At 32.9% G+C, this 23,261-nt stretch overlaps 1 protein-coding gene across 2 annotated transcripts; it reads right to left on the reverse strand.

Annotated features, from left to right (window-relative positions):
• Positions 1-727: 727 nt before the first annotated feature.
• Positions 728-6,521, reverse strand: LOC133857307 (NADPH:adrenodoxin oxidoreductase, mitochondrial). Of its 2 annotated transcripts, none has more exons than XM_062292522.1 (13): positions 6,291-6,521; positions 6,002-6,106; positions 5,637-5,750; positions 5,476-5,529; positions 5,194-5,310; positions 4,520-4,629; positions 4,353-4,426; positions 3,668-3,729; positions 3,229-3,427; positions 2,934-2,994; positions 2,291-2,358; positions 1,570-1,712; positions 728-1,456 (listed from the first exon to the last, which is right to left on the reverse strand). In XM_062292522.1, the coding sequence occupies exons 1-13, from the start codon at positions 6,429-6,431 to the stop codon at positions 1,223-1,225; spliced, it is 1,482 nt and encodes a 493-aa protein (XP_062148506.1). In that variant the 5' UTR covers positions 6,432-6,521; the 3' UTR covers positions 728-1,222. The 2 variants fall into 2 exon arrangements, with proteins under 2 accessions (XP_062148506.1, XP_062148507.1); XM_062292523.1 differs by having other exon boundaries at positions 5,637-5,764.
• Positions 6,522-23,261: the final 16,740 nt, after the last annotated feature.

The raw sequence follows: 23,261 nt of genomic DNA on the forward strand, positions 1-23,261 counted from the left end.
GATACCATATGAAATCTTCACTTATCTAAAAGTTTAAGCATAATGAATTTAATATTTTAAATTAATATTTTAACATTTCTTCACATGTGGAACTAAACATGTCAAATCACTACTTAAAAAGAATAGATTTAATCATTTAATTAATAATTTAAAACTCCTTCATGTACATAACCAAACAACACGTGAACTATTTTAATTAAAATGAGAGCAAATGACGTAGATATGTTTGAACTCATAACTTTTATTCCGATACCATGTTAAATCACCACTTATTTAATAACCGTAACTTGATAGGAAATTATGAATTTAATTATTTGAATTAATATTTTTTCACTCTGCCTTACATATGGGAGTAAATAAAGCATGTAGTATTTTAATTAAAATGAGGGATAAATTACAAAGACAATATTTAAACTTAAGACCTTTTATCTGATATCAAGTGAAATCACCAATTATACACTAAGAATTTAAGCTGATAGGAGAGTGAATTTTAATCATTGAATTAATAATTTCCCTCCAAATTAGTGTTTCATATTTTCAACATTTTATTATATAAAAATTTTCAATTAACCTAGTGCTTCCATCAACTAGTTAAAGCAAAATTGTTTCAAGGACCCACAAAACTAAAAGCGTCCCTTGTTTCAAAGAGAAAAGGAAAGGTTAGTCACATTTCATTTAATAATTAGAGATATATTGAAAGTGATAATTCTAGCGATACCCACAAAAGTAAAAAGAGATCTCTCCTACGTTACCCATAATACATGGATGCATCAATTCCATTGAGTAATTTGATCTCTAAACCCTAGATGGGGTCAAATTCATGCTCATCTCCTCCCCTGTATCGTGGAGTATCACATTTTCTTGGCAAATTGTTCTTCTAAGATCATCAACAACATTAGCATTTCCCTTATTTGTGCTACAAATAATCACTTTCTGCAAATGAGCTTTCAAAAGCATTTTTCACCTTCAAATTTTGAAGAGGAACTCATTTTGCAAGCCAGGACTGCAAATACAGTAAAGAAAATGCTCCATATCATATGTGATGGGTTGGTTTGACCAAAAGCAGAACTTCCTAGCACTAATTGGCAGGGGCTCAACTCCGCAAGAAATGAGAAGGAAGAGAAAAAAGACATTTTCGGGCCAAAAGGGTCCATGGGTAAACAAAATAGTTTGAACAGGGCACTATAACTGGAGAAAAGATCCTCTGAAAAGGGAAGTTGATTTATTCCATGGGGACTTTCAGGAGCTCCTCCCATGTGGTTAATTTTTCCCTGGGTTTGTTTTTAAGACTCCCAAGCCTCCTTTCTGTAGAGTCTATCTTTTCCCAATCACTGAATGGTACAACTCTGACATTTCGGTTATCTAATAAGTGGAGAAGACCCTCTCTGCCTGGCTTGGGTAAGCCAGATTTTGTTGCCAAAACTCCTTGATCAAGGTCTTCAGATATGCTCAAAACCTGCCATATCAATCAGCCAGATTAGCAGACCTCTGACAAGATGTATGATAGGCATGATTAGATTTTCATAAAAAGTCGTACTTTCAGTCAATGCGGCTCAAGACACCACTTACCGTTTCCTCAGCACAGTAGAGATTTGTAGCAATTATTCCAGTTGGTCCTCGTTTCAACCACCCACATACATACAAACCCTCGAGCAGAGTCGGATCCCCTGACGTATCACATAGAACTCGACCTCTAATGTTGGGAACCACGCCTGGATATTGAGCCATCATATGGGTGAGCATACAAAGTTACCAGGTAATGCAATTTGGCACACTAAGATTCACTTGTGAAGAAGTTCTGTGGCAGGTGGCCTTCAAGGCAACTTACATAAATTTAGTCTCATTCAGATTCTATTCATGTTAAAGTTTTTTAAAGCTTCATAAAATTCAATATATCAAGTAAGCAAAGAAACTGGTGAAAGAGTTAGAAGTCCTCCAAATATGTACTACCTAGTGATTACCTATCAAAGGGAGGATTTGGATTGCCCATACACTCATTTAATTAGCAAATATTTTAGACGTAAGAAGAATTGAACTTGATGAGTAAATTCAAAGAAATAATCATATTCTCAAGTTTTGAAAATTTTCTTCTCAGATAATTATATAGATGTTACTAAATTAAAGTTTTTTATCAAGCATATTTGTGAGAAAATTGAGAACTGGTCTGAAGAAATCTTCACTTGATATAACAGTAGATACATATCTTTCCCAGAGCAAATATAAACTGCAAGCAATTAGAAGAGAAAAGAATGAAAATGTCCTACTTGGTGCATTCATTCGTATGTTTTACCTTTCTGATGATCGAAGGGTAAACCTCCGACTGGCACTGATTTGTAACCAATGCTCTTTAGCGCCATCCTACATAAAGAGAGAGCATTGCCATGTAGTCAGTACCTGGTTTCAGTGATCTGGATTAAATATATAGTATACACAGCTTAATGTTCATTCTTTTTTTAGGGTTCCACTGATCATTTCACCAAGAACAATGGAACTCATTCTTTCTCTAGGAATTTAGATTATTTACTTTTCTTACAACACAGCACAATTTGGAATGAAACAAATTTTACTAATATTTACTATTAGAATATTAATTAAATGATTAAATTTATCATTTTCTACAAATTTAAGCTTTTGAGATAATCAGTGATTTAACATGATATTTTAGCAGCGATTCTAAGTTTGAATCTTGACCACATATTAGACCTTACTTATTGAAGTAGAGTTTGCGCCCACATGTGAGAAACAATATTAAAATATTGGTTAAATGATTAAATTCACAATTTCTTATAAGCTTAAGTTTTTAAAACAACTGGTGATTTAAGATTTAAAATTAGACACATATAGAGTACTAGTAATATGATTTAGTAGTTTATTTATTTATTTATTTTTATTAGAGAACTATATGAATGGTCAAAGCTTCTAGAAGAAAGTACCCGCATTCAAGGTCTTCATATTGTCCAATACCAACTGCAATTCGTTTTCCACCACCAACACCTACAAAAAATTTGATTAAAGCAATTAATCACGGGCACTTGGACAAACCAGAAATACATAGCGTTTTGTGTAGCTTTGAAAAGAATCCAATTTTCCATGACATCTTAACAAGTATGCCTGTAATTCTGAAGAATGGAGCATAACCAGTTGGTTTAAGGATGATGAATCTAGAGTAACACGCTCAGTGCTGTATAAGACACAAAAATTGCTCAATGCATTGAGAAGGCTAACTACCTTTAAGAGATGTCTTCTCAAAATGCAGACCAGAAACATGGCCTCTTCTTTCATCTGATTCTAGAAATCTATCTGGTTTCTGGAAGAAAACAAAGTGGAGTTCACGTTGACCTGACCTTGGGTAGGAAGGTGCAGTGGCGGCTGCCTTAGAGAGCAACTCGTAAACCCTCCTCTGAATTCGATTATTCTTTAGCTCTTCCTTTGCCAAATGGCAGCATCAAAATACAGATAAGATCAGTAAAGAGTAAAATATACTAAACATATCATGAGGGATTTTTCATATTCGCAATGGTAGCAAAGAGGACCTTAACATAGCAAACACCAAATTCTTATTATTACTATTATTGTTCTTGTCGTTATTTTATTTATTCTTTTTGCAACAAACATATCCAGCACGATATTGTGAAAAGTACACATAAACAACTGAGTAGAGCTATACCTCATCTTCTGGCGCTTTAAGAAGATCAGCCTCCTGTATACGAATATAAAGATCTTTAATACCTGCAATAAAATGCCATTTATTTGATTAAGTTCACATTTAGGAGGCCTCCCTATAAACAATGATTACTCATTACACGATCAATTATTAGACAACAGTACAGGGGTCAACACTAGAAAATTTACACTGCAAGAAAAGTTATACTAAATGATACATACTTGTCAAAAAAAAAAAAAGTTTTACTAAAGCATACATAGTAAAACTTTAATGAAATAATATACATGATTTCGATACAACTACCGATGCAGATGATTATAAACATTAAATAATTGAAAAAGAAAAAAAGAAAAGGAAGATTGAGTTGATTCTAAATTTATAATCCTTTTTTAGACCAACATCATGTGGAACTTAATTTATACTGAACATGTCACTGTATTTATGAAGAATAAAAAAGATATTACTAGTATAAATCAAACTTTAGAAACTTCAGAATCGGGGCATCTCCCAGAGTGTCGAAAAGCTCAAATGTACTCTGTACATTTATTTCTTTTCCTTTTTTTCACCCGAATGAACTCCCTATGCACAATTCTTTCCCAGCATTACGCTAAAAAAATGCATTTTAAGATAGAAAAAGGAAATGAATTTTTAATTAATGCTGTGCTGAGTAAGTGGATTTAAGAATTACCAAGAATTTCACGTAGCTCTTTAGCAGTACAAGCTGCTTGGACTGGTCCACGTCGTCCTACCAAATACACTTTCCTGCATAATTTTTCTTATTTTATTAACATCAAAACATGACACAAAAGTGATAAATTTATCTGGCTGTTATGAAATGGTAAGACAAGACAAGACCTGATAGAGCTCTCCTCTAAAGCAGCCAAAGCATGGCTGGCAATATCAGTTGTTGCTAATTCTGTTGGTGGTCGTAAAAGGATGCGTGCTACATCAAGCGCTACATTGCCCTGAAAGCAAAGAGAGAGAGGCTTAAAAAATCTTTAATTTACAAACTCATACTTTTGGCATCTCTTGGGGATAAATTAAAGTCATAGGCTTTTGAATCCATCCATGTTTTATTGTTATCTTGCAAATCAATCTTAGAGCACAATTTCTACTTATCTGTTTTTTTTTTCCAATTCATATTCTCATTTCTCTTTTTGATTTATAAAAAAAATGAGAGGTGATAAAAAAAAAAAAAAAAAAAAAAAAAAAAAAAAAAAAAGTAGAAAATGAACAGAGCCTTATCCCAAATATTTGGCATTGGTCAAAGTAAACATAATAGCCAGCTCACTCCATCTAGGGTCATATTTTTTGATCAATTACAGATCAACAGGACACTCTCCAACTTAACCATGCTCTCAATAATTTCCCCTCGTCCCTGATACTCTAACTAGTACCATTCTATACCTCAGTAGTTCTGCAGTACATATCCTAAATGTAGTTACTTACTTGTGCTGTAACAAAGAACACATGAATAATGATCTACGAAAAAAGGTTGCTTCCTTACAATCCATAAAATAGGAAGTTACCTGACCAAGAATGACTGCCGTATCCGTGTTCTTCAAGTCAGGATCTAGGTTTTTGCAATCTGGGTGCCCATTATACCACCAAACAAATTCTCTAGCCGAGTGTACGCCAATCAGATCCTATAAAAAGTTTGATACATAGAGAAAAATAAGCAAACTCTATTTTTCAACATTTAATCAAAACACATGATCCTCCATAAGATATTACCAAGGACGGCAATTCTATTGAGAACTGACAAACTTAAGAAACAACACCAAGCACACACTAGTTCTTATTAAACATACTTCTCCTGGTACACCAAGAACTCTGTCACTTTCAGCACCATAGGAAAGCACAACCTGCTCAAACGCATTTAACTTTGATCAAACAAATGAAACATTCAAGACTTAATGTACATGAAAATGTTATTTCCAGCACAGAAAACAATCTAGTGCTAGCATCTCACCACATGGTACAGCTCACGAAGCTCTGTGAGAGAAATAGAAGATCCAAGTGTCACATTTCCAAAAAATGAGCACCGTTCATGTTGTGCGACCCGGGAAAACTGGTTCATGACAATCTGTTGCAATTTTTCTGGTGAACTAAGCTCAATTAAGACAAGCATTTTGACAAGCACACCCAAAAGATCAAACAGAAAGAGCAGATTATGAAATACCCCGTAGAAATGGTAACGCTTAAGATAAATCCAATTGTGACCACATGATCACATTGATAATTCAATGAATGTACCATATCAAATCATTAAAAAAAATTACATAAACATTTTACAATGTACATGACAATTATTACAAATTCGTCCAGTGGTTTTACCTTTGTTTCGGGATGATCAGGCGCTACGCCGGACCGTACGAGTCCAAATGGCGTCGGCAATCTATCAATAATATCAACTTGCGCTCCTTGATGCGCCTTCAACATCTAATAACACAAGCACTTCATTTTCAATCAATGCCTTCAAACACAAAGGAAAACCAACACTCACGTTTGGTTGCTAAGAAAAACTAAAAACAAACCTAAGCTAAGGATTTTAATCTTAACAAATACACACAAATCTGTGTGTGTATGCGTGTGGTGTGTGTGTGATACAGAGAGAGAGGTTTACCTTTTCAGCGGTGTAGAAGCCAGCAGGTCCGCTCCCAACAACACAGACGCACAAAGGATGGGAAGAAAGAGTTGAAAAGCTTCTTGAAAGGTAGGTCCTTGCTTGGAAAATCGCCATTTTCGTTGACAAATTGAACTTCATGGAGCTTCTGAGAGCTAGGGTTTTAATTTCAAATATACGCTTTCTTTTTCTTTTTCAAACAAAAAAAGAAAAAAAGAAAAAAAAGAAAGAACGAAAATTCTGTTTTTAAGTCTCTCGGACTTTGGAAGGTATATAGTTGAAACTTGAAAACAACAATATGGGCCGAGAGGCCCGATGGATTTAGTGGGTGGACCCAAGGCCCATGTTAGCGATAACGGGCCAGTTATTGCAGGGACTTAGGGTGGCCAGTCAGAACAGTTTATGAGAGTGGTACGGGATATGATTCATTGTCATCTTAAACACAACTATTCTATGTGGCAGGAAATCATAAGTTATTTGAATAAAATAAAATAAAATAAAAAATCACAATTATTCTGTGATTTCGTGCCACATAAGATAGTTGTGTTTTTAGTAGTGTGAAAAGTTTGTAAGGTATCATTTCTCGGAGTAGTATACTACTATACCGTTATTTTCTTTTCATTCTATTTTTTTTTTTAAGATATTGATGACAGTACACATTTCAGACCATTTATTGCAAACGAATGGCAGGATTTGAGTTATTTTAGGAGATCCTAATCTATTCAAAAAAAAAAAAAAAACTCAACAACTGAGATCTGGCTATTTTTTCCTTAGCGAGCAAAGTCTTCTTTTGAGCGTGATAATGGAGGAGGGAAGCCTTCCGTTTCCCTCCTCCTCAGTAGGTTGTGGTAGGTTTTGTTTATAAATAAATTTCCTTCTCTCTTTGGGTGTCGTCAGCACCTGAAGAGGTGAAGGGGTTGTGTTTTATCTCATCCTCCTTCCGGGATGGAGATGTGGTTTTCTTTATCTTGGTAGGGTGTAACGGCGGACGTTTTCTCCTAATTTGTGGCACACGGTGTCTGGTTTAGATGGCACCGTTGACGAAATCGCACTGGTCCAAGATTTGGGTTTCTTACATGGATATTTTGGCCTGACAATGTTGTTTTCGAATAGGAGGCTTTGATCCACCGCTGCTAGTTTGGATGGCCACACTGGAGACGAAATCGCTCGCTTCGATGCTTTTCGTGGTTGTTTGCAACAATGACGGTCTAGGGATTTCCAATGGAACGGCGGTTTAGGGTGAATGGGGATCGGCAGTTTCAGCATTTTTGTTTCTCCGATTTTCTTGCAATAGGGGTGACGCACAGTTTTTTCGGAGCTATACCAGTGATTTGGGCACTATTTTCAGGTGTGGCTTTAAGGGTGATCATGGCGCTTTTTTCAGATGCAAATGCGACATTTAGGGGCGATCTTCCAGGAACAGCTTCCAGAATCTTCTAGAGTCTGCAAACCGTCAAGCAATAAGGGAAAGTGGGGAAAATGGTCCGGCCAATGCTTTTGTAGTTGTTTTCTTTTTCTTTGTTTGTGTCTAGTTGTTGTTTAATGCAGTTGCTATGTTTTTTTTTTTTTTTTTTTAAGTTCAAAACCTGGTATGCAAAAACCCTCTCCTAGATCAAGCAGAGTTTTATGTTAACGTAGAGGCATCTTTCTGTTGTCTATGTTTTTTGAGCAGCTGTATTATGTAATGGTCTTAGTCTATTTTGCCTGGGTGGAAGAAACTCTCACTGTTGTGCCTCTGACTTGGTGTATTAAGGATTTATTATAACCCTACACATTTAACTAGTTGGTCTCTTTTAATATATTGGAAGGAATTTTCCAAAAAAAAAAATATATATATATCTATTCAAAAGTTTAATGTGTTGACAGCCAATGAATGCTCTTGGTGTGGTTCTCAACACACGTCTAAATAGACATTTGCTTGAACTTAAACATAGGTTATTCAAATCCGATTTAGTATTTTTAGCTAAATTTTAGTATAAAAATCATCTTTTTTTTCTATTTAAGCTACTCACTTTTTCAAAATATTTACATTTCACTCTCTATTTTAGCTATCAATTTACACTACTCCATTTAAATATTATTTCTTTATTATTGAATTTCTTTTTAATAGTTATATTTTTGAAATTTTGTCTTTTCTTAACGGCCATATTTTTAAAAATTTGTCTCTTTCCAAAGGTTAAAACTTCATCTTTTCCTAGCAGTCATATTTTTGAAAATTCATCTTCTACTAGCGGTTATATTTTTTGAAAAATGTTTTTTGGGTTGCCAATTTGTGCTTGCACTTTCATTCCCTTCCTAGCTAGTTAGTTGTTGATTTATTCGATCATAAATTTTGTGGGTAAATTACACTTTGCCCTCCAAAAACTACTAGCACATTTGCATTCATACCTCTAAACTTTTACTTATTGCAACTCACCCCTACAAATTAACATTTTGTTCGGAGTTGCACCCCACGTTAGATTGTGCCGTTAAAGTTGACAATTTGTCACAAGTGAGTTTCACGTGACAGTGTCATCTGTATACAATATATATATATTATAGAATAAAATTACAATTTGGCCCCCAAAACTACCACCTCATTTACACCAACACCTTTAACCTTTAACTCACTGCAACTTTTTGCATGCACATGACGTGCTTTTCATTCACATTTAATGAACTAATTTACCTGTAGTAATAACTCTAAATAAAACGATAGTGCACATCAACGAGTTGCAATGAAATAAAATTTAGCGGTGTGATGATGTTTGAACTTGTTGATCATCCTTTGTCAAACATATCGATTCAAGATTTTGTCTTCATTCTTGATTTTCATAATAAAACCTCAGTCTCAATCACACGTTTGCAGCTGACGTGTAAAGCATCACATGTGGAACACAAATCATCAACTTTCCGTCTATGAAAAATTACGCAGCATTTGGACACAAACCCATGTTATACCAAGTCAAAATACTTATGGGATAGTAAAAATATGACTATGTAAGTTATGCCAAATGAAAATGATGGCATTTGGTACCTAGATTAAAGAATGCCACTTTCAAATCTGACTTAAGAGCAAAGAATGTCACGTTTGTCGTAGAGTAACGTAATGGAAGCTAGTAAACACAATTAGAAGCTGGTGGGGAAAATCATCATCCCAAAGGCCCAATTGGGCCCATCACATAAACTCAAGCTCAATCGATTTACTCGGCCCGAGTAAACCCACAACAATCGATGTACCCGACTCGGATAAATCCAAATCCACAGAACTTAGAATCTGAAACATCCCTAGCAGATAGTGGGTGGGCCTGAAAGTCCAACTAGAGCCCACCCATGGTTCGCAGATAATGAAGAAATGGCTCATTAGCCAAGACTGCTCATCCTACAAGAAGAAGGCCCGTCAACTGAGCCTAATTCAAGTAAGGCCTAACCCATTCCCAGTTATATGCGAGGAGCCGTGAGAGCCTGAAATACTCGGGTGTGTCTCAAATACTCAGGCCACATTTTGTAAAACTGCTCCCAATCCAGACGTGGAGGCCCACGTCCCGGATTATCAGAAGGCACACGTTCTGCAATGTGCAACAACCCACTTACCATAATCAAAGAGACACTCTCCCTCATTTCAAGGAATTAACCGTCATAACCCTTCAATATAAATACAGATCAACCTCCAGGTATTTAGTGACTAATTTATTATTATTGAAATACTACTGTTATTATACCAGAGAAATTGACTTAAACATTGGAGTGGAATTAGCTGGTACCCCCAGCAAGCACTCTTATTGCTCTATTGTTTTGCAGAAGGAGATCGACACTATTTTCAACAGCTTGTGTCATCAAACCGGAAACTGTTTTAATAGAAGTGTCTTCATCTTGTAATAAAAAAATAAACACGAGTTAAAAAGCCTTAAAGGAACGATAAAACTTCCAAGAATTAATATTATAAAATTCTCAATTACTCAAAAATTGTTTTATTACACCTTTTACCTTCGGTATTCATACTAATATGAACACTTGGAATGCTAGGAAATTCTAAGCCTATTAAGGAAAACTCCTACAATAAATGAAAATTACAATCAAATAAAATCTTAATTAATAATAGAAACAAATCAAATAAAGTCTTCAATTTGGCTGAAATTCGATTGTATTATGTCGGAATCCGGCACAAATGGTCGTTGGTGATTTTTCGCCGTTGTGTGTGTGTGTGTTTTTTTTGCTTTTGTTTTTGTTTTTTGTTTTTTTTTTTTTTTTACGAGCCAAACACCAGAAAATATTTTTAGGAAAATTATTTTTTCTGAAAATGATTTCATCGAAAATATTTTACGACGGAAAACATTTTAGGTCGAAACAAACAGAACATTAACTTGAAATGGAGAATAATTATTTCCAGGTCAAAATTTTGTTTTATTATATCTAATAGTGTATATGTTGTCACCTCATTTAAACATCTTAAGTGACGTACTACTATATACGCCGTTAGATGTGGTAAAACAAATGTTGACTACAAAATGACTTCTTTCTATTTGAGCTGAAATAGATAGAGATTTGAGATGGGTATTGGGTAAGAAAAACTAAGATATGAATGCCTTTTTCCTTTAAACGAATACAAAATATGACAATTCTTAATGAATATTCCCGAGACCAAAAATAAAAAAATAAAAAATAAAAATAATAATCTCAACCACCAAAAACCGAAAATGAAACTTATCTCAACTACCAAACTGTGAGGTCAAACGAAATTCCAATTTGCAATCAAAATCTCAACTGCCAAGCCAATAGGTCAACTGCAATTCCGATTCGCAGCACTTAGCTACATAATTAATCATATGAATTATGAAAGATAAGAAAATCCCTCTCTTTCTCTCTCTTTAAGTGCACGCAAAAGCTATCCATTTAGTATTATATGGTTTATTGTAGTTTAATTTATCAATGAAAGATAAAAGGAATATTCTCAAACACTCCTCATTTATTTTAATTTAATTTGATAGGTTTTTAATTTTATTAATAAATTATATATATATCTACTTTCATTTATTTTCAATTAACTCAATTTTTAATCCCTTAAAAAAATGGTGTATTTAATTAGTTAATTAATACTTTAATACTCTCTTTCACAACAAGTGATGTCCAACACGTAAAATATTTAATTGATATTCTGTTCAATAACTAGTTATCTTAAAAGCTTAAACTAATATAAAATAATAAATTTAACTACTTAATTAATATTTTAACACAAAATGATTGGTCTTAATCGCTTTCTTATATATAAAGAATAACATAATGTTGTCTTGTTTATTTTGCATTGGAAAGTTAGCAGTGAGTGATCTATTTTGAATGTAGAGGCATTAATTACCGCAAAGAATTTGAAGCTATTAGATACAAATATTGTCATTTTGTTTCTTTTAATCTTCTTACATCATATAAATAATTTGTGTTACACCATTTTCACTCGGTTAGCTAATATAACCCAAATATTATTTTAGCGAGTTGGAATGCTAAAAATGTGACCAAAATGACCTGCATCAAGCTCAACAAATGGGGATAAACATTTTCAAATTTGGTACCAAATCTGAAAAAAGTATTAAAAAAATCTCAAAAATGTTCTCGATCTTCTCTCAAATAAAGAAATTTTCTCAATCCACACTCTATCTATGCTTTGTTTTACCACTGCCTTAGCAAGGCCATAGGCCGTAAAATTTGTCACTCTTCAGATATGCCTAATTTGCTAATTCCACCGACTAGAAAGAACAAATTGTATGTCGGCCACTAATTATTCGTATCTGCACCTGCTTAGATTGTTTGCCTTTACCGCATTAACCACATGTAAGAAATCCCCTTTTAAGATAATACTCTGAAGCTTCAAATCACAACTGAATTTCACTGCCTGCAGTGCTGCTTTGGCCTTTGCCATCACTGGCTCATGGCTAACACATACAGACCGACATTTTGTTTCTTGCTTTGTAAGATGGAATATAATAATCACAGCCCTCGATAAAGACATTGGTAACAAAACTAGTTAGCTTATCCCACAAGTCATTCATTATCTTGTGTAACATAAATCACTTTCAGTTCTTTTTTTTGATAACTTTCGTGAACAATGAGATTGAGAAAAAGATTTTTTTGTACTCAATGATCCAAGACCCACCCGCAAAAGCCCAACCCAATGCCAATTAGATCACGGGTCGGATCAAGAAATTCACTTTTTTTTTTTTTTTTGTTAATGTAGAAGCGTGAGATGTCATAGTTGACGTAAGGATGACGTTGAAGTTTTGAAATATTTTCGTAAGAAAAATAATTAAAAAAGGATTAAAAAAAAGAAAAAGGAGGAGAAATAATTACCTGGTGGGGCCGAGGTTGACGATAATAATAATAGAACAAATGAAAAGAAGTTGTTAAAGGTCGGCGTCCAGGTCCAGCGATGGTATATGCTTTGCAAAAGGCGGGGCGGGGCGGGGGATGTGGGCCCCCATGTTGGGCCCCACTCCACTAGCGGGGCAACAGAGTCCAAAAAAACTTTAGGTCGCTTTCACAAATGGGAGAGCCCAAGCAGAAAAGAGCGTCTGTTTCGTATACAACTCCTACGGACCATCACGGGCAACCCGGGCCCACGGGCGGCCACTCTGACCCCTTTCAACGCCTCCTTTGATTTTTATTTTTTTCGTGGTCTAACCCTCTTTTTAAGCACTAATTAAAGAAAAAAAAGAAAAAAAAACCCCCTCTTTTTAAGGAGGTCAATTAGTTGTGGCCAAATCATAATTGATTTCTCCTATTCAACTCAAGAGTGTACAAGTGGGGGATCCCATAAAAATGATGAGCCACACGAATGTGTTATGTGTGTGTTTCATTTGTTGTTGTTGTTGTTGTTAATGTTATCAATGATGTCAAAATTCTTGCCTATTTATGGTCCTTTTTTTTTTTTACTGGATATGAGGTTCAAAAACGAGGAGAGAGGCACATTTTTGGAGAAAATATACCAAACGGGCATTTGTTATTGAGATAAATAGAAAGTATTTTGATTTATTATCAGAGTAATGTTAAATACTACACTCTCATCATACTCTCATCCAATTGGGTGATCAGCCTTTGTTAAAAAAAAAAAAACAAAAAATCAGATGATGATTGGCACTACTACATCAGCCTAATGACATGTTGGTGTATATATTATGTAGCATTAGATATATATATATATATATATATATATATATATATATATATATATATATATATCTAACTATCCTGAAGTGGCATTGCCAATCCATCAATTTTTTTATTTTATTTTAACAATGATGAATTAATAATGCCATGTCAACATAGTGAGACAGTGGTGTAGTATATATATATATATATAACATTACTCTTATTGTTAAGTGAGTAATGCAAGAAATTACACTTTTATCCTATCACTATCTCATTATGCTAATATGACAGTGCCAATTAACTCTTTGGTCAACAATTGTTTTTTTTTTTTTTTAAAAAAAAAATTAGGACTGGTTGACATTGTTAGATCGACATAATAAGATAACCGTATGATAAAAGTATGGTTTCTAGCATTACTTATAAGTAAAAGTTTCTTATTCGTATCCATATATTTTAGTTTGATTTGCGCGATGTTAATGAGTTTTATGTATAAAATAACACTGAAATTGAGTTGAAAAAACCTCAACCCACATCCAAACTATTTGATTTAGGTTAGATTCGATCAGATTGGCCAAAATTCTGTTGGATTGGTTTGAATTTTGTTTTGTTAAGTCTACTTTTCTCTCTTCCTTTTCCTTCTTATTAAAGGTAAGACTGGTTTTTTCTTCCTTTTTTTCTTTCATTTTTTCCTCTTTTCTTGTCAAATAGAATAATAAATTTAGGTTTCATCCTTCTTCTTCTTTTTGGTGCTTAAGCCTCTCTTGGCCATGATGATGGGGGGTTGTTAGGGGTATATTAATGGTTTCATCATCTTCCAAAGCCTAGGGATTCATTTTCCATTGGTAGGGTGGCGGAGGAAAAACAAATGTTGGTACGTATTTCAATTTTTTTTTTTTTTTTTTAATACCTTTTCCTTTATATTTTCCTAGCATTTCTTGAAAAGAGTTTAATCTCTAATAACATTATTCCCGTCGTTGAAAAATTTCACTCCAAACTTAAATATTGGTAAAAATTAAATACAAGCAAAAATAAGGTGGGAATGGAACTAAAGTCATTATATTGGCAATGAATGATGATGATAATGAATAATGTTTATAAAGAATGTTGAATACAATCATGGGGTCTGAGAAATTAATTAAATTGACTCATTTCAAATATTATTTTGCTAAATCAACCGACAACTTGACCTTATTCAAATCTTACTTTACCTTGAATATTAATTTGTTGTATATGCTTACTTTACACGTGTGGCACCATGTGGCTGCTGACCCATCTTTTTCTTCTTCTTTTTTTTTTTTTTTTTAAAAAAAAAAATTAATTTTTTTTTATTATTCGAGTAAGGAACCATCTCACCTTTGGTTCGTCTTTTTGTTATTTGGACCGGACCTTGGGCAAAAAGTTCGGTTTGTAGTTGTCAGCCATGTGACCTAAGCACACATTCGATCTAATGAAGCTTAGATTCAAGTAACTTGGCTACACAAGCCCCTTGCAAGCATATGGAGCTCGATTTGAAAATAATCAAATTTAATTATTTGGTGGTGGATATGATTAATTATAATAAAGTTGTAATACTCTTAGCAAGTATATGAAGCTCGGTAGTGATGGGAGAGTTAGTCGATATTTTCGTTGAGTCAAAGTAAGGAAATATGACCGTTAAAGCAAACACAAATTCTTAAACATATGATTGTTTGATAAAGAATAAAGAAATATTTGAAAACCAATTATTTAAATATAATAGTGAAAGTGTATAATTAAAATTAAGAGTGAGATGTAGGTGTTCTGAAAAAGTGTGTAGCTTATGAAACCAGAGGAGGCAAAAGGAGATGTAGGGGGCGACGGAGAATTAAGTGGTAGTCGGTCAGGTACAGCCTGTTGCAGTGAATTGGAAACCACTTCCATCTGGCTATTATAAGGTTAACTTGGATGCCTCTTTGAATCATGCTTAGGGAAAGTTGGGGGTTGGAGTTATTGTGCGCGATACCAATGAAAAGATTCATGCTACTTCCAGTTCTTTAGTGCAAGCAAGCATGGAACCGGTGGTTGTCGAATCAATGGCTACATTGCAAGCAGTTGAGTTTTGCCGTGGTAGGGGTTTGGTAAAAATAGTTTTGGAATTTGACTCCTTGCAAGTCGTTAATGCAATTAAAAAACAGAGTTTCATATGGGCCATACACGAGCAAATCATTGCAGATATTTAGGAAGTGCTCCGTTCTTTTCAGTCTTGGGAGGTATGTCACACCAAACGTGCGGGAAACTTGGCTGCCCATTTGCTTGTGAAGTTAGGATTACACCACGCACATGACCGAGTTTGGATTCATTGTATTCCATAGTGCTTTAAAATGTTTGTACCATCAGAGGATTCCCCTTGGATTATTTAGAGCTGTTTTGCTCTAGTTGTTTCAAGTTATGAATGAGAATCAGTAGTACTATTATTTCAAAAAAAAAAAAATACTAAAATGAAAAGAAAAGCATCTTATTTACAAAATAATTGTCTGCATTTGACTACAAATGTCATATGGATAATAATATATAGGTCCCTTTGGAGAGTTAATCTTGACCATTGGCTTGCAACGGAAAGCCCCAGATTAGGGTTCTTTCAAAAATATACAAAGTACAAATTGTTCAGCTGTCATGGGAGCAGACAGATTCCTCTAGTGGGAGCTTGGAACATGGATTTTTTGTATTTATTATTCTTCGTAAATAAGACAAAATCAAGATGTGAAATATTTAGACCTCAAGATTGATTTGAAAGTGATAGTCCCTATATATATATATAGTTATGTGTAAAATAATAAAAACAGCACAAAACTTTAAAGAATCTCATTCTCGTTGATTAACTCCTTTATTTAATCAACACTGTTTTTGGTAGATTAATCGTTTAATTGCCATATAATCATCACATCTAGGGCGACAAATTAAATTGAATTCTGGTTTAAATCTTATCATTCTATCACTTTGTGGAATTTCATAATACAACCTATATATATATATAGGTTTAAAGGTTGCAAACACTTCAAATTTAAGAATAAATGAAATTGAGAAGATTCATTTTGTGGTTTAGATTTTGTTTTATTGTATGTAACGTTGTATATGATGTCGTATCATTGAAATTTTTTAAATAACATGCCAACATATTAACCATATGACAACATATACAACATTATATTTGTAAAACTTAATATAGAGAATTAAATGTGTCCTCTTTATTTTCTAATCAATTAAGATTTGTAATAGGTTGAATTAGATTCACTCCAAGTATACTGTTGTTAAATGGATCATGAAGCAATAACCCTCGTGTCAAATCATATACTTTTGAGGTCATTTTGATCTCATGCAGTAGATCTTCTCTATCATAGCATCTTTTGGCTTTCATTTGAATAGTCATTTTGGTCTATCAAAAATTTTAGATCTAGATTTCGACCTAAGAAATATTTGATTTTGATGGTTCTTTGCCTCACCGTCTCATATGGTGTCTCAGGAGCTAAGTTAATTAAAATTAGTTTCATTTGTTGATACTCACAACATTCACCATGAACCGCAACAATTAGCTTTACTAACAACATTTTCGATTTCCTTTTCCACCTTCAAAGATCCTCTATGGAGTTGTGGCTTGATTGTTGTCAAGATTAAATTTTCTTTGTAGTCTTTGTATTTTGAATTCTATAATTTGAACTTGTTTATATTTTTGTTAAAAAAAACACCCATATAAATATATATAGTGTTGATGAATCAATTCTTGTAGATGCTTTAGAGCATCTCCAACAGAATAAGTAAATGATTCATAATAGTCAAATTTGACTATTATGAGCCATTTTTCATCTCCAACAGAATAGACAAAATAGATTTTTTCCATCTAGTGTGAATAGTAAATAGGCTCTTTTGACTATTCACTATTCATACTACAATGAGTTTTATTTATTATTTTCTCTATTCCTTTCCTTCTTCCTCTTCTCTCTCTCCTTATTTCTTTCACACTTTTTCCCACAGAAAATAATATTTAAATGTAAGTAGAGAGTAAAATAAAAAATTTGTTAGAGAGAATATGGAAAAAGTAGTAGTTAAAATAGAGAGTTGTACTTTTTTAATAACTACTTTGACTACTATTGCTGGAGATGCTCTAATAGGCAGAAGAATCTATTTACTATTCACACTACAAACAGTTTTTTTATTGTTTTCACTCTCTTCATTTCCTTCTTTCACACTCTCTTCCACACAAAATAATATTTCAAGAAAATAAAGAGTAGAATATAAAATCTGTTGGAGAGAGTATAGAAAAAACAGTACCTAAAGTAAATAGTTGAACTAATTCATTAGTTATTTTGACTATTATTGCTGAATGATGCTTTTGGGATTGTGATTTCATAAACAAAAAGTGTGATTTTAAACTAAATCGCTAAAATCGCAAAAAATGAACTGTTTGAAAATTACGTTTTTAAAAAATTGTTATTTGAAAATGCAAAAAACTGTTTTTTTTAACTCGCAGGCAAATGAATACTTTTTTTAAAACGTAAAATTTTAAAGGCTAACCTGCAATTTTAATGGTTAAACTGCAATTTTATCAAATACTAAATTGCGTTTCTAAAAATAATTTTTTCAAATTTCATATTTTAAAATCATACTTTTTGAAATCATAAACTCAAACGAGCTCAAAATGCTCTTATACGCTTGCACGGTTGTTGTTGCACCATTTTGTATACAATTTATAGTAATGTTTTGGACTCGAACTAAAGGGAACAGCTGAAGTGAGTCTTAATTAGCTACTAATTAATAGGTTAGTTTAGAAAATCTTATTTGAAATTCTCTGTCATTTGACTTCTTCTCTTTAAGCGAATATACTTTTGACACATGGAAGCTAGCAAAAGTTAGCGTAGAAATAATCACCCTTTATTTATTTATTAAATGCATAAAATACAATATTAGTTGTATGAGTGGGGTGAAAAACTGGAAAGTGGGAATTATTTTTTTCCATATCATATATAAGAAGACAAAAGAATAAGAGATTAATTTAATAAAAAGCATGATGTGAGGGGTATTGGGATCTGTATTAAAGCTTTATTTGATTATTTATTTCAACGAGAGAATGATTGAAGGATTTTTCTATAATCTACTGAGATATTGTCTGCCAAGATTATTCCTTTTCATTAATTTAAATGATTTCCTTACATTATTTATACACCTTACTACTAATTTGCATTATTAATATATTGCCATGTTTTGTCTTCTGATTAAAATAAATTAAGGAGTTGATATCCTTACAAAAGTTCTTTCCTTTTCTATGTAACGTCATATAGATGAATTAAGAATGGTATTATATTAGAAAAAGAGATGCCATTAGAAAGAAAAAGTAAAAATATAAAAAGAAATAAAATATAAAACCTAATAACTGCAATTATGCTGAATTTGAATGGAATAAGATCCTAAGAGAATAATTATTATTATTTTTTTAAAAAAAAGAAAAAAAGAAAAAAAGAAAGATATCAAACAGAATAAGAAGAATGATGGGATTGATTGATTGATAGGCCAAATAATAAAACAAAACCATGTTTGGATAAGATTGATTGGATGCTTAGAAATGCGTGCACACAAAGCCAAGAAGTGCGATGGGTCGTCGAGGTCATAGTCTCATGCCAAGACATACATCATCTTAATTACCTGCTCAGCAGGGAAAGAAAAAAAAAAAAAAATCATCTTACCCTAATGCCTCGGCAGAAAAATTCATGAATTGGGATGGTAGATTAATTTTGTAAATTATTTACTACAGTAAAATGTTCAGTATTTAACAAGATATTGCTACTAGCTAGTATAACTCACAAAAAGGAACTGTTACTGATCATAAAATGCTGATATGATTTTAATTTTTCTGAAAATTCTCTGATCATATGGTTTTGGAGTTGGTAAAAATGCATGTTTGTTTATTTATTTTTGTTTTTCATGTTTTAGAAATGACTGCAATAATTTATTCATTTTGTAAAGACGTGGCAGCTTGTGAAATGTGATACAATTAACAAAAATGTTCAGTTGAAGATAAAAATGTGGGTGTAATATAGAAAATGAAATTGAAGAAAAACCCTAGCATGTATTTTTAATTTTCTTGTACATTATTGTTATTGTTAACCTACAAGGTTGATTTTAATCGCTTCTGTAAATCATAGGAATGACAACAGACTAGCAAAGAGACGACAAAGTTCTCATCCTCGATTAGGTTTAGTGATTTCCGGTCTTCCCTCTTAATGAGATATGTAATTAGCTACACAATTTTTATACAATAATTGCACAACAATATTTACGTGTAAGTAAATTTTAATTTTTTTTTAAATGCTGGATAACATTAGGGGATGGAAAAACTCACTTACACGTAAGCATTATTATACAATTGTTATGTAAAAATTATCTAGTTAACATATCTCGTGATTAGTTGGATTTTATAACTTATCTGAAAACATAATTAGGAATTAGGTTTTTATTTTTTATTTTTTTGACCGGTTGGATATACTCATTAATCATTCTAACATCCTCCTATATATGAAATGACCTAAAAAATTCATGAAATTTCGTACACTTATCCTATTATGTATTAACTAAAATCCTCCTGATTTTTTTTTTTTTTTTTTTTCATTTTTTTGGTCATGTACTATGCCCTCCACGAATTTTTAATCTTCATCACTGCTGCCGTCAACCCAAAAATTATAAGTTTATTGCATCACTCGATTTTTATAACCTCTAAAATCAAACCTAAAACTCTTTAAAAAATTAATCCCTTCGAATCATGAAAACCTTAGATATCATCCAACGATATCATAGAACAATATTATACTTTTGTTTTGATCAAATCAATGCCTTATACAATTCGAAATTTCTATTTATCTCATTGACTAATGCCGAAATTGTGTTGTGCATGTAGATTCGTGTGATAGGCTCGTTTGGGTATGTGATTTTTTTGTATTGTTTTCCAAATTGTGAATAACGAGAAAAAAAAAAAAGTTTAGAAATTATGTTTAGATGGTTTTAACAAAAAAAAAAAAAAAAAGAGTTGTAAAGACATGTTTAAGAAGGTGAATTAAATTGAACATAATACAAAATTCATGTTTGGGTGATAGTGGCTTTTGGTGGTTTTTCTTTGCGAAAATCAAGGGATTGAAAAAAAAAAAAAAAAAAATTGGGTTAAAAAAGATTTGAGTGGGGTAACCAATTGGGTTGAATTGAATTAGGTTGCAAGCCAAACATGAATTCAAAAAGAAAAAAAATGAAAAGAGTTTAAACAAATTTAACAGTACTCAAACAACGACCTAGGCTCAAAGAAAACGACCCTATATACTCTTTAGCATACATTCTATCATAATATGCATGGTTGCACATCAAAATGAAAATGACAGAAATTTCTTATAAACTGGTTTGTAGGAAATTTTCTACAACTCACAAATAAGATTGACATGTGTCCATTGGTATGCGAAAAACATATGTTATTTAAATAACATGTGCTTCTTGCATACTTTTTTAATAGCATTAATAAAAAAACATGTTTTTCTCACATGTTTAAAGGACACATGTTCTTTTTATATGTGGGTTGTAGGAAATTTATTTTTTGTCTAAATGAAAATATGGAAATTGGCTATCACATGCTTGAATGATCAAACTTTTGAAATGGAAATGAAGTGATATGAAATCTTACTTGAATGTAATCCTTGAATCAAAGTCATGAGTGGGTTAGGTGAGATGCAATTTGCTCATGTGGTAGTCTGATGCGAAAATTTTGACACGTGGTGTGGCAGGCTCGGTTGATCAAGTTCTATATATATATATATATATATATATACACTTTTATTTTATTTTTATTGTCTTTTATTTGTTATGGGTATTACACGACTTGTCATCGAACGTAATTTTGTTGACATGGCACCATACACATTTTTGCTGATGTGGCGTGTTGAAGTGGTGCTGAGATAACAGTGTTGATGTGGCATATTAGCCACTTGATAATGCTGACATGGCAAGCTAGATTGATCGATCCCTCGTCTCAGTCAATCGAGTTTTTTTGGTTTTTTTTTTTTTAAAAAAAAAAAATCTTAAAAATCCTATTTCTCATTAAATTTTTCAACTTATTTTCTTTTCTTGTCTTTTATTTGTATCTTTTTAAAAATTTATTATGTATATTACAAAACTCACTCTCACTCGATCTACAACACGAATGAAGGAAAATTGTAAATTTTGCCTTCAGTTTCAGTCACTTAAATAGCCAATTTTTTTTTTTTTACACTATACCCTAATATCATGGTCAAACGGCACTGGGTCAGATGCATTATAAATACTTGTCGAGTTCACATCACATCACACCACACAAATTTTGACACTTGAAGATGTTGCTTTGTTCGAAAGACACAAGTCGGATGCATTTAATATGCATTGAATAGTGTTGCATTTCTCCTAACCCGCACAATGGTTGACATGTAGAGATGATGTTCTGTTCTAATATCAAGTTCTTCTGTTCGAATAACATCAACTCATATTTGATCTCAGCCATTCATTTTCCCACTCTCGCCACCATTTAATACGTGGCATTGGGATCTTGTTCGAAATAGACTACCTTCTATTTGAACAAAGCATTTTGGTTTTGGAAAATTTGTAAGTTTTAAACTTAGATCTCTATCCTTTTTTGATTCAATGTGTAATTGGGGCAACACTGTGCATATGACATTGACATAACTTTTGCTATGAATATCAAAATCATGCATATGACCCTAATTCAAAAAGCTCTTTTGGGTGCGCATGTTGTTGCCATTTAGTTTTATTTGATGAGCTCCATTTTTAAGCCCAAAACCTATTGTTTCCCCCCTAAATCACTACTTTAAGTTATTCATATAGGAAATAACTATTTTCTTTAGGGCAGTTAGGATTCTCTTTCCCATATTTAGGATTATCTCCCTCCTCTTGGATTTCCTTTTACTTTTAATCCTAAGTTCCTATTTACTATCTTACGCTTTTGAAGATATTCCTAGTTTTATACAGCGTCAAAATATATACATAATTTATATTTTCCTAATTTTTTGGCTTTTATTTATCTCGAGTGTTATAGTAGTCGAACCCTTATGGTCGAGCTGTCAATAGGAGTAAGCAACGGGCCGGTTATACTAGCCTACTCGTTCGAATCCCTTTCGTAAGTTCCCCCATTACTAGGCATGCGGGCCAGCTTTCCACTATCCACCCATTTATGCGCGCACGCGCATTGGGGGTAGCGCATACCCATTATTATTATTATTACACTACACAAATTTTAAGAATTCTGGACGGTTTCAAATCATCTATAAATTGTAAAAAATCGTCTGGAACAAAGTCAAGACGGTTTTAAACGTCTAGAAAAATGGATCGGGAATTCGGATTCTGGACGATTTGTGCCAAACCATCCAAAATTTGTTATTTATTATTTTTTTTTTAAAAAAATATTTTTTATAATAATAATATATATATTTTTTTGTCTAGCGGTCATAGCTTCGACATTCTACCTGTAATATCCACTGAAAATCAGCTACGATTCTACCGGAAATCCATTGGAGAATCAGGCTTCTTCGGTTCTTCTTGGGTTCAACAGGTCACTAGTCTCCTTCGAGTTCCACCGAAAATCAACAGAAGATCCGGTCACTGGGTACATATCCTGGGTGTCAAAAAATCTTTCACAAATCAAACCTAAAAAATTTCAAAACCCCTTCTTTCAGTCGTGAACATCACAATCTAAACCCAAAACAAACACAAAATGTAAAAAAAAAAAAAAAAACAAAGATCCGTTCTGTGGTTTGGAAGAGAATGGTCATGAGAAGGCCGGAGGGGGGGAGAGAAAAAGAAAGGAAGAGAGAACCGGTCGGA

The sequence above is a fragment of the Alnus glutinosa genome, chromosome 14 (assembly GCF_958979055.1).
Source record: "Alnus glutinosa chromosome 14, dhAlnGlut1.1, whole genome shotgun sequence".
NCBI lineage: Eukaryota > Viridiplantae > Streptophyta > Magnoliopsida > Fagales > Betulaceae > Alnus > Alnus glutinosa.

Excerpts from the sequence above, each read along its gene's own strand:
- LOC133857307 (XM_062292522.1), bottom strand. The coding sequence starts at position 6,431 with ATGAAGTTCAATTTGTCAACGAAAATGGCGATTTTCCAAGCAAGGACC. Across the intron at positions 5,751-6,001 it reads CTGATCATCCCGAAACAAAG|ATTGTCATGAACCAGTTTTC; the intron begins GTAAAACCACTG and ends AAATTGCAACAG. Across the intron at positions 3,428-3,667 it reads TTAAAGCGCCAGAAGATGAG|GAAGAGCTAAAGAATAATCG; the intron begins GTATAGCTCTAC and ends CATTTGGCAAAG.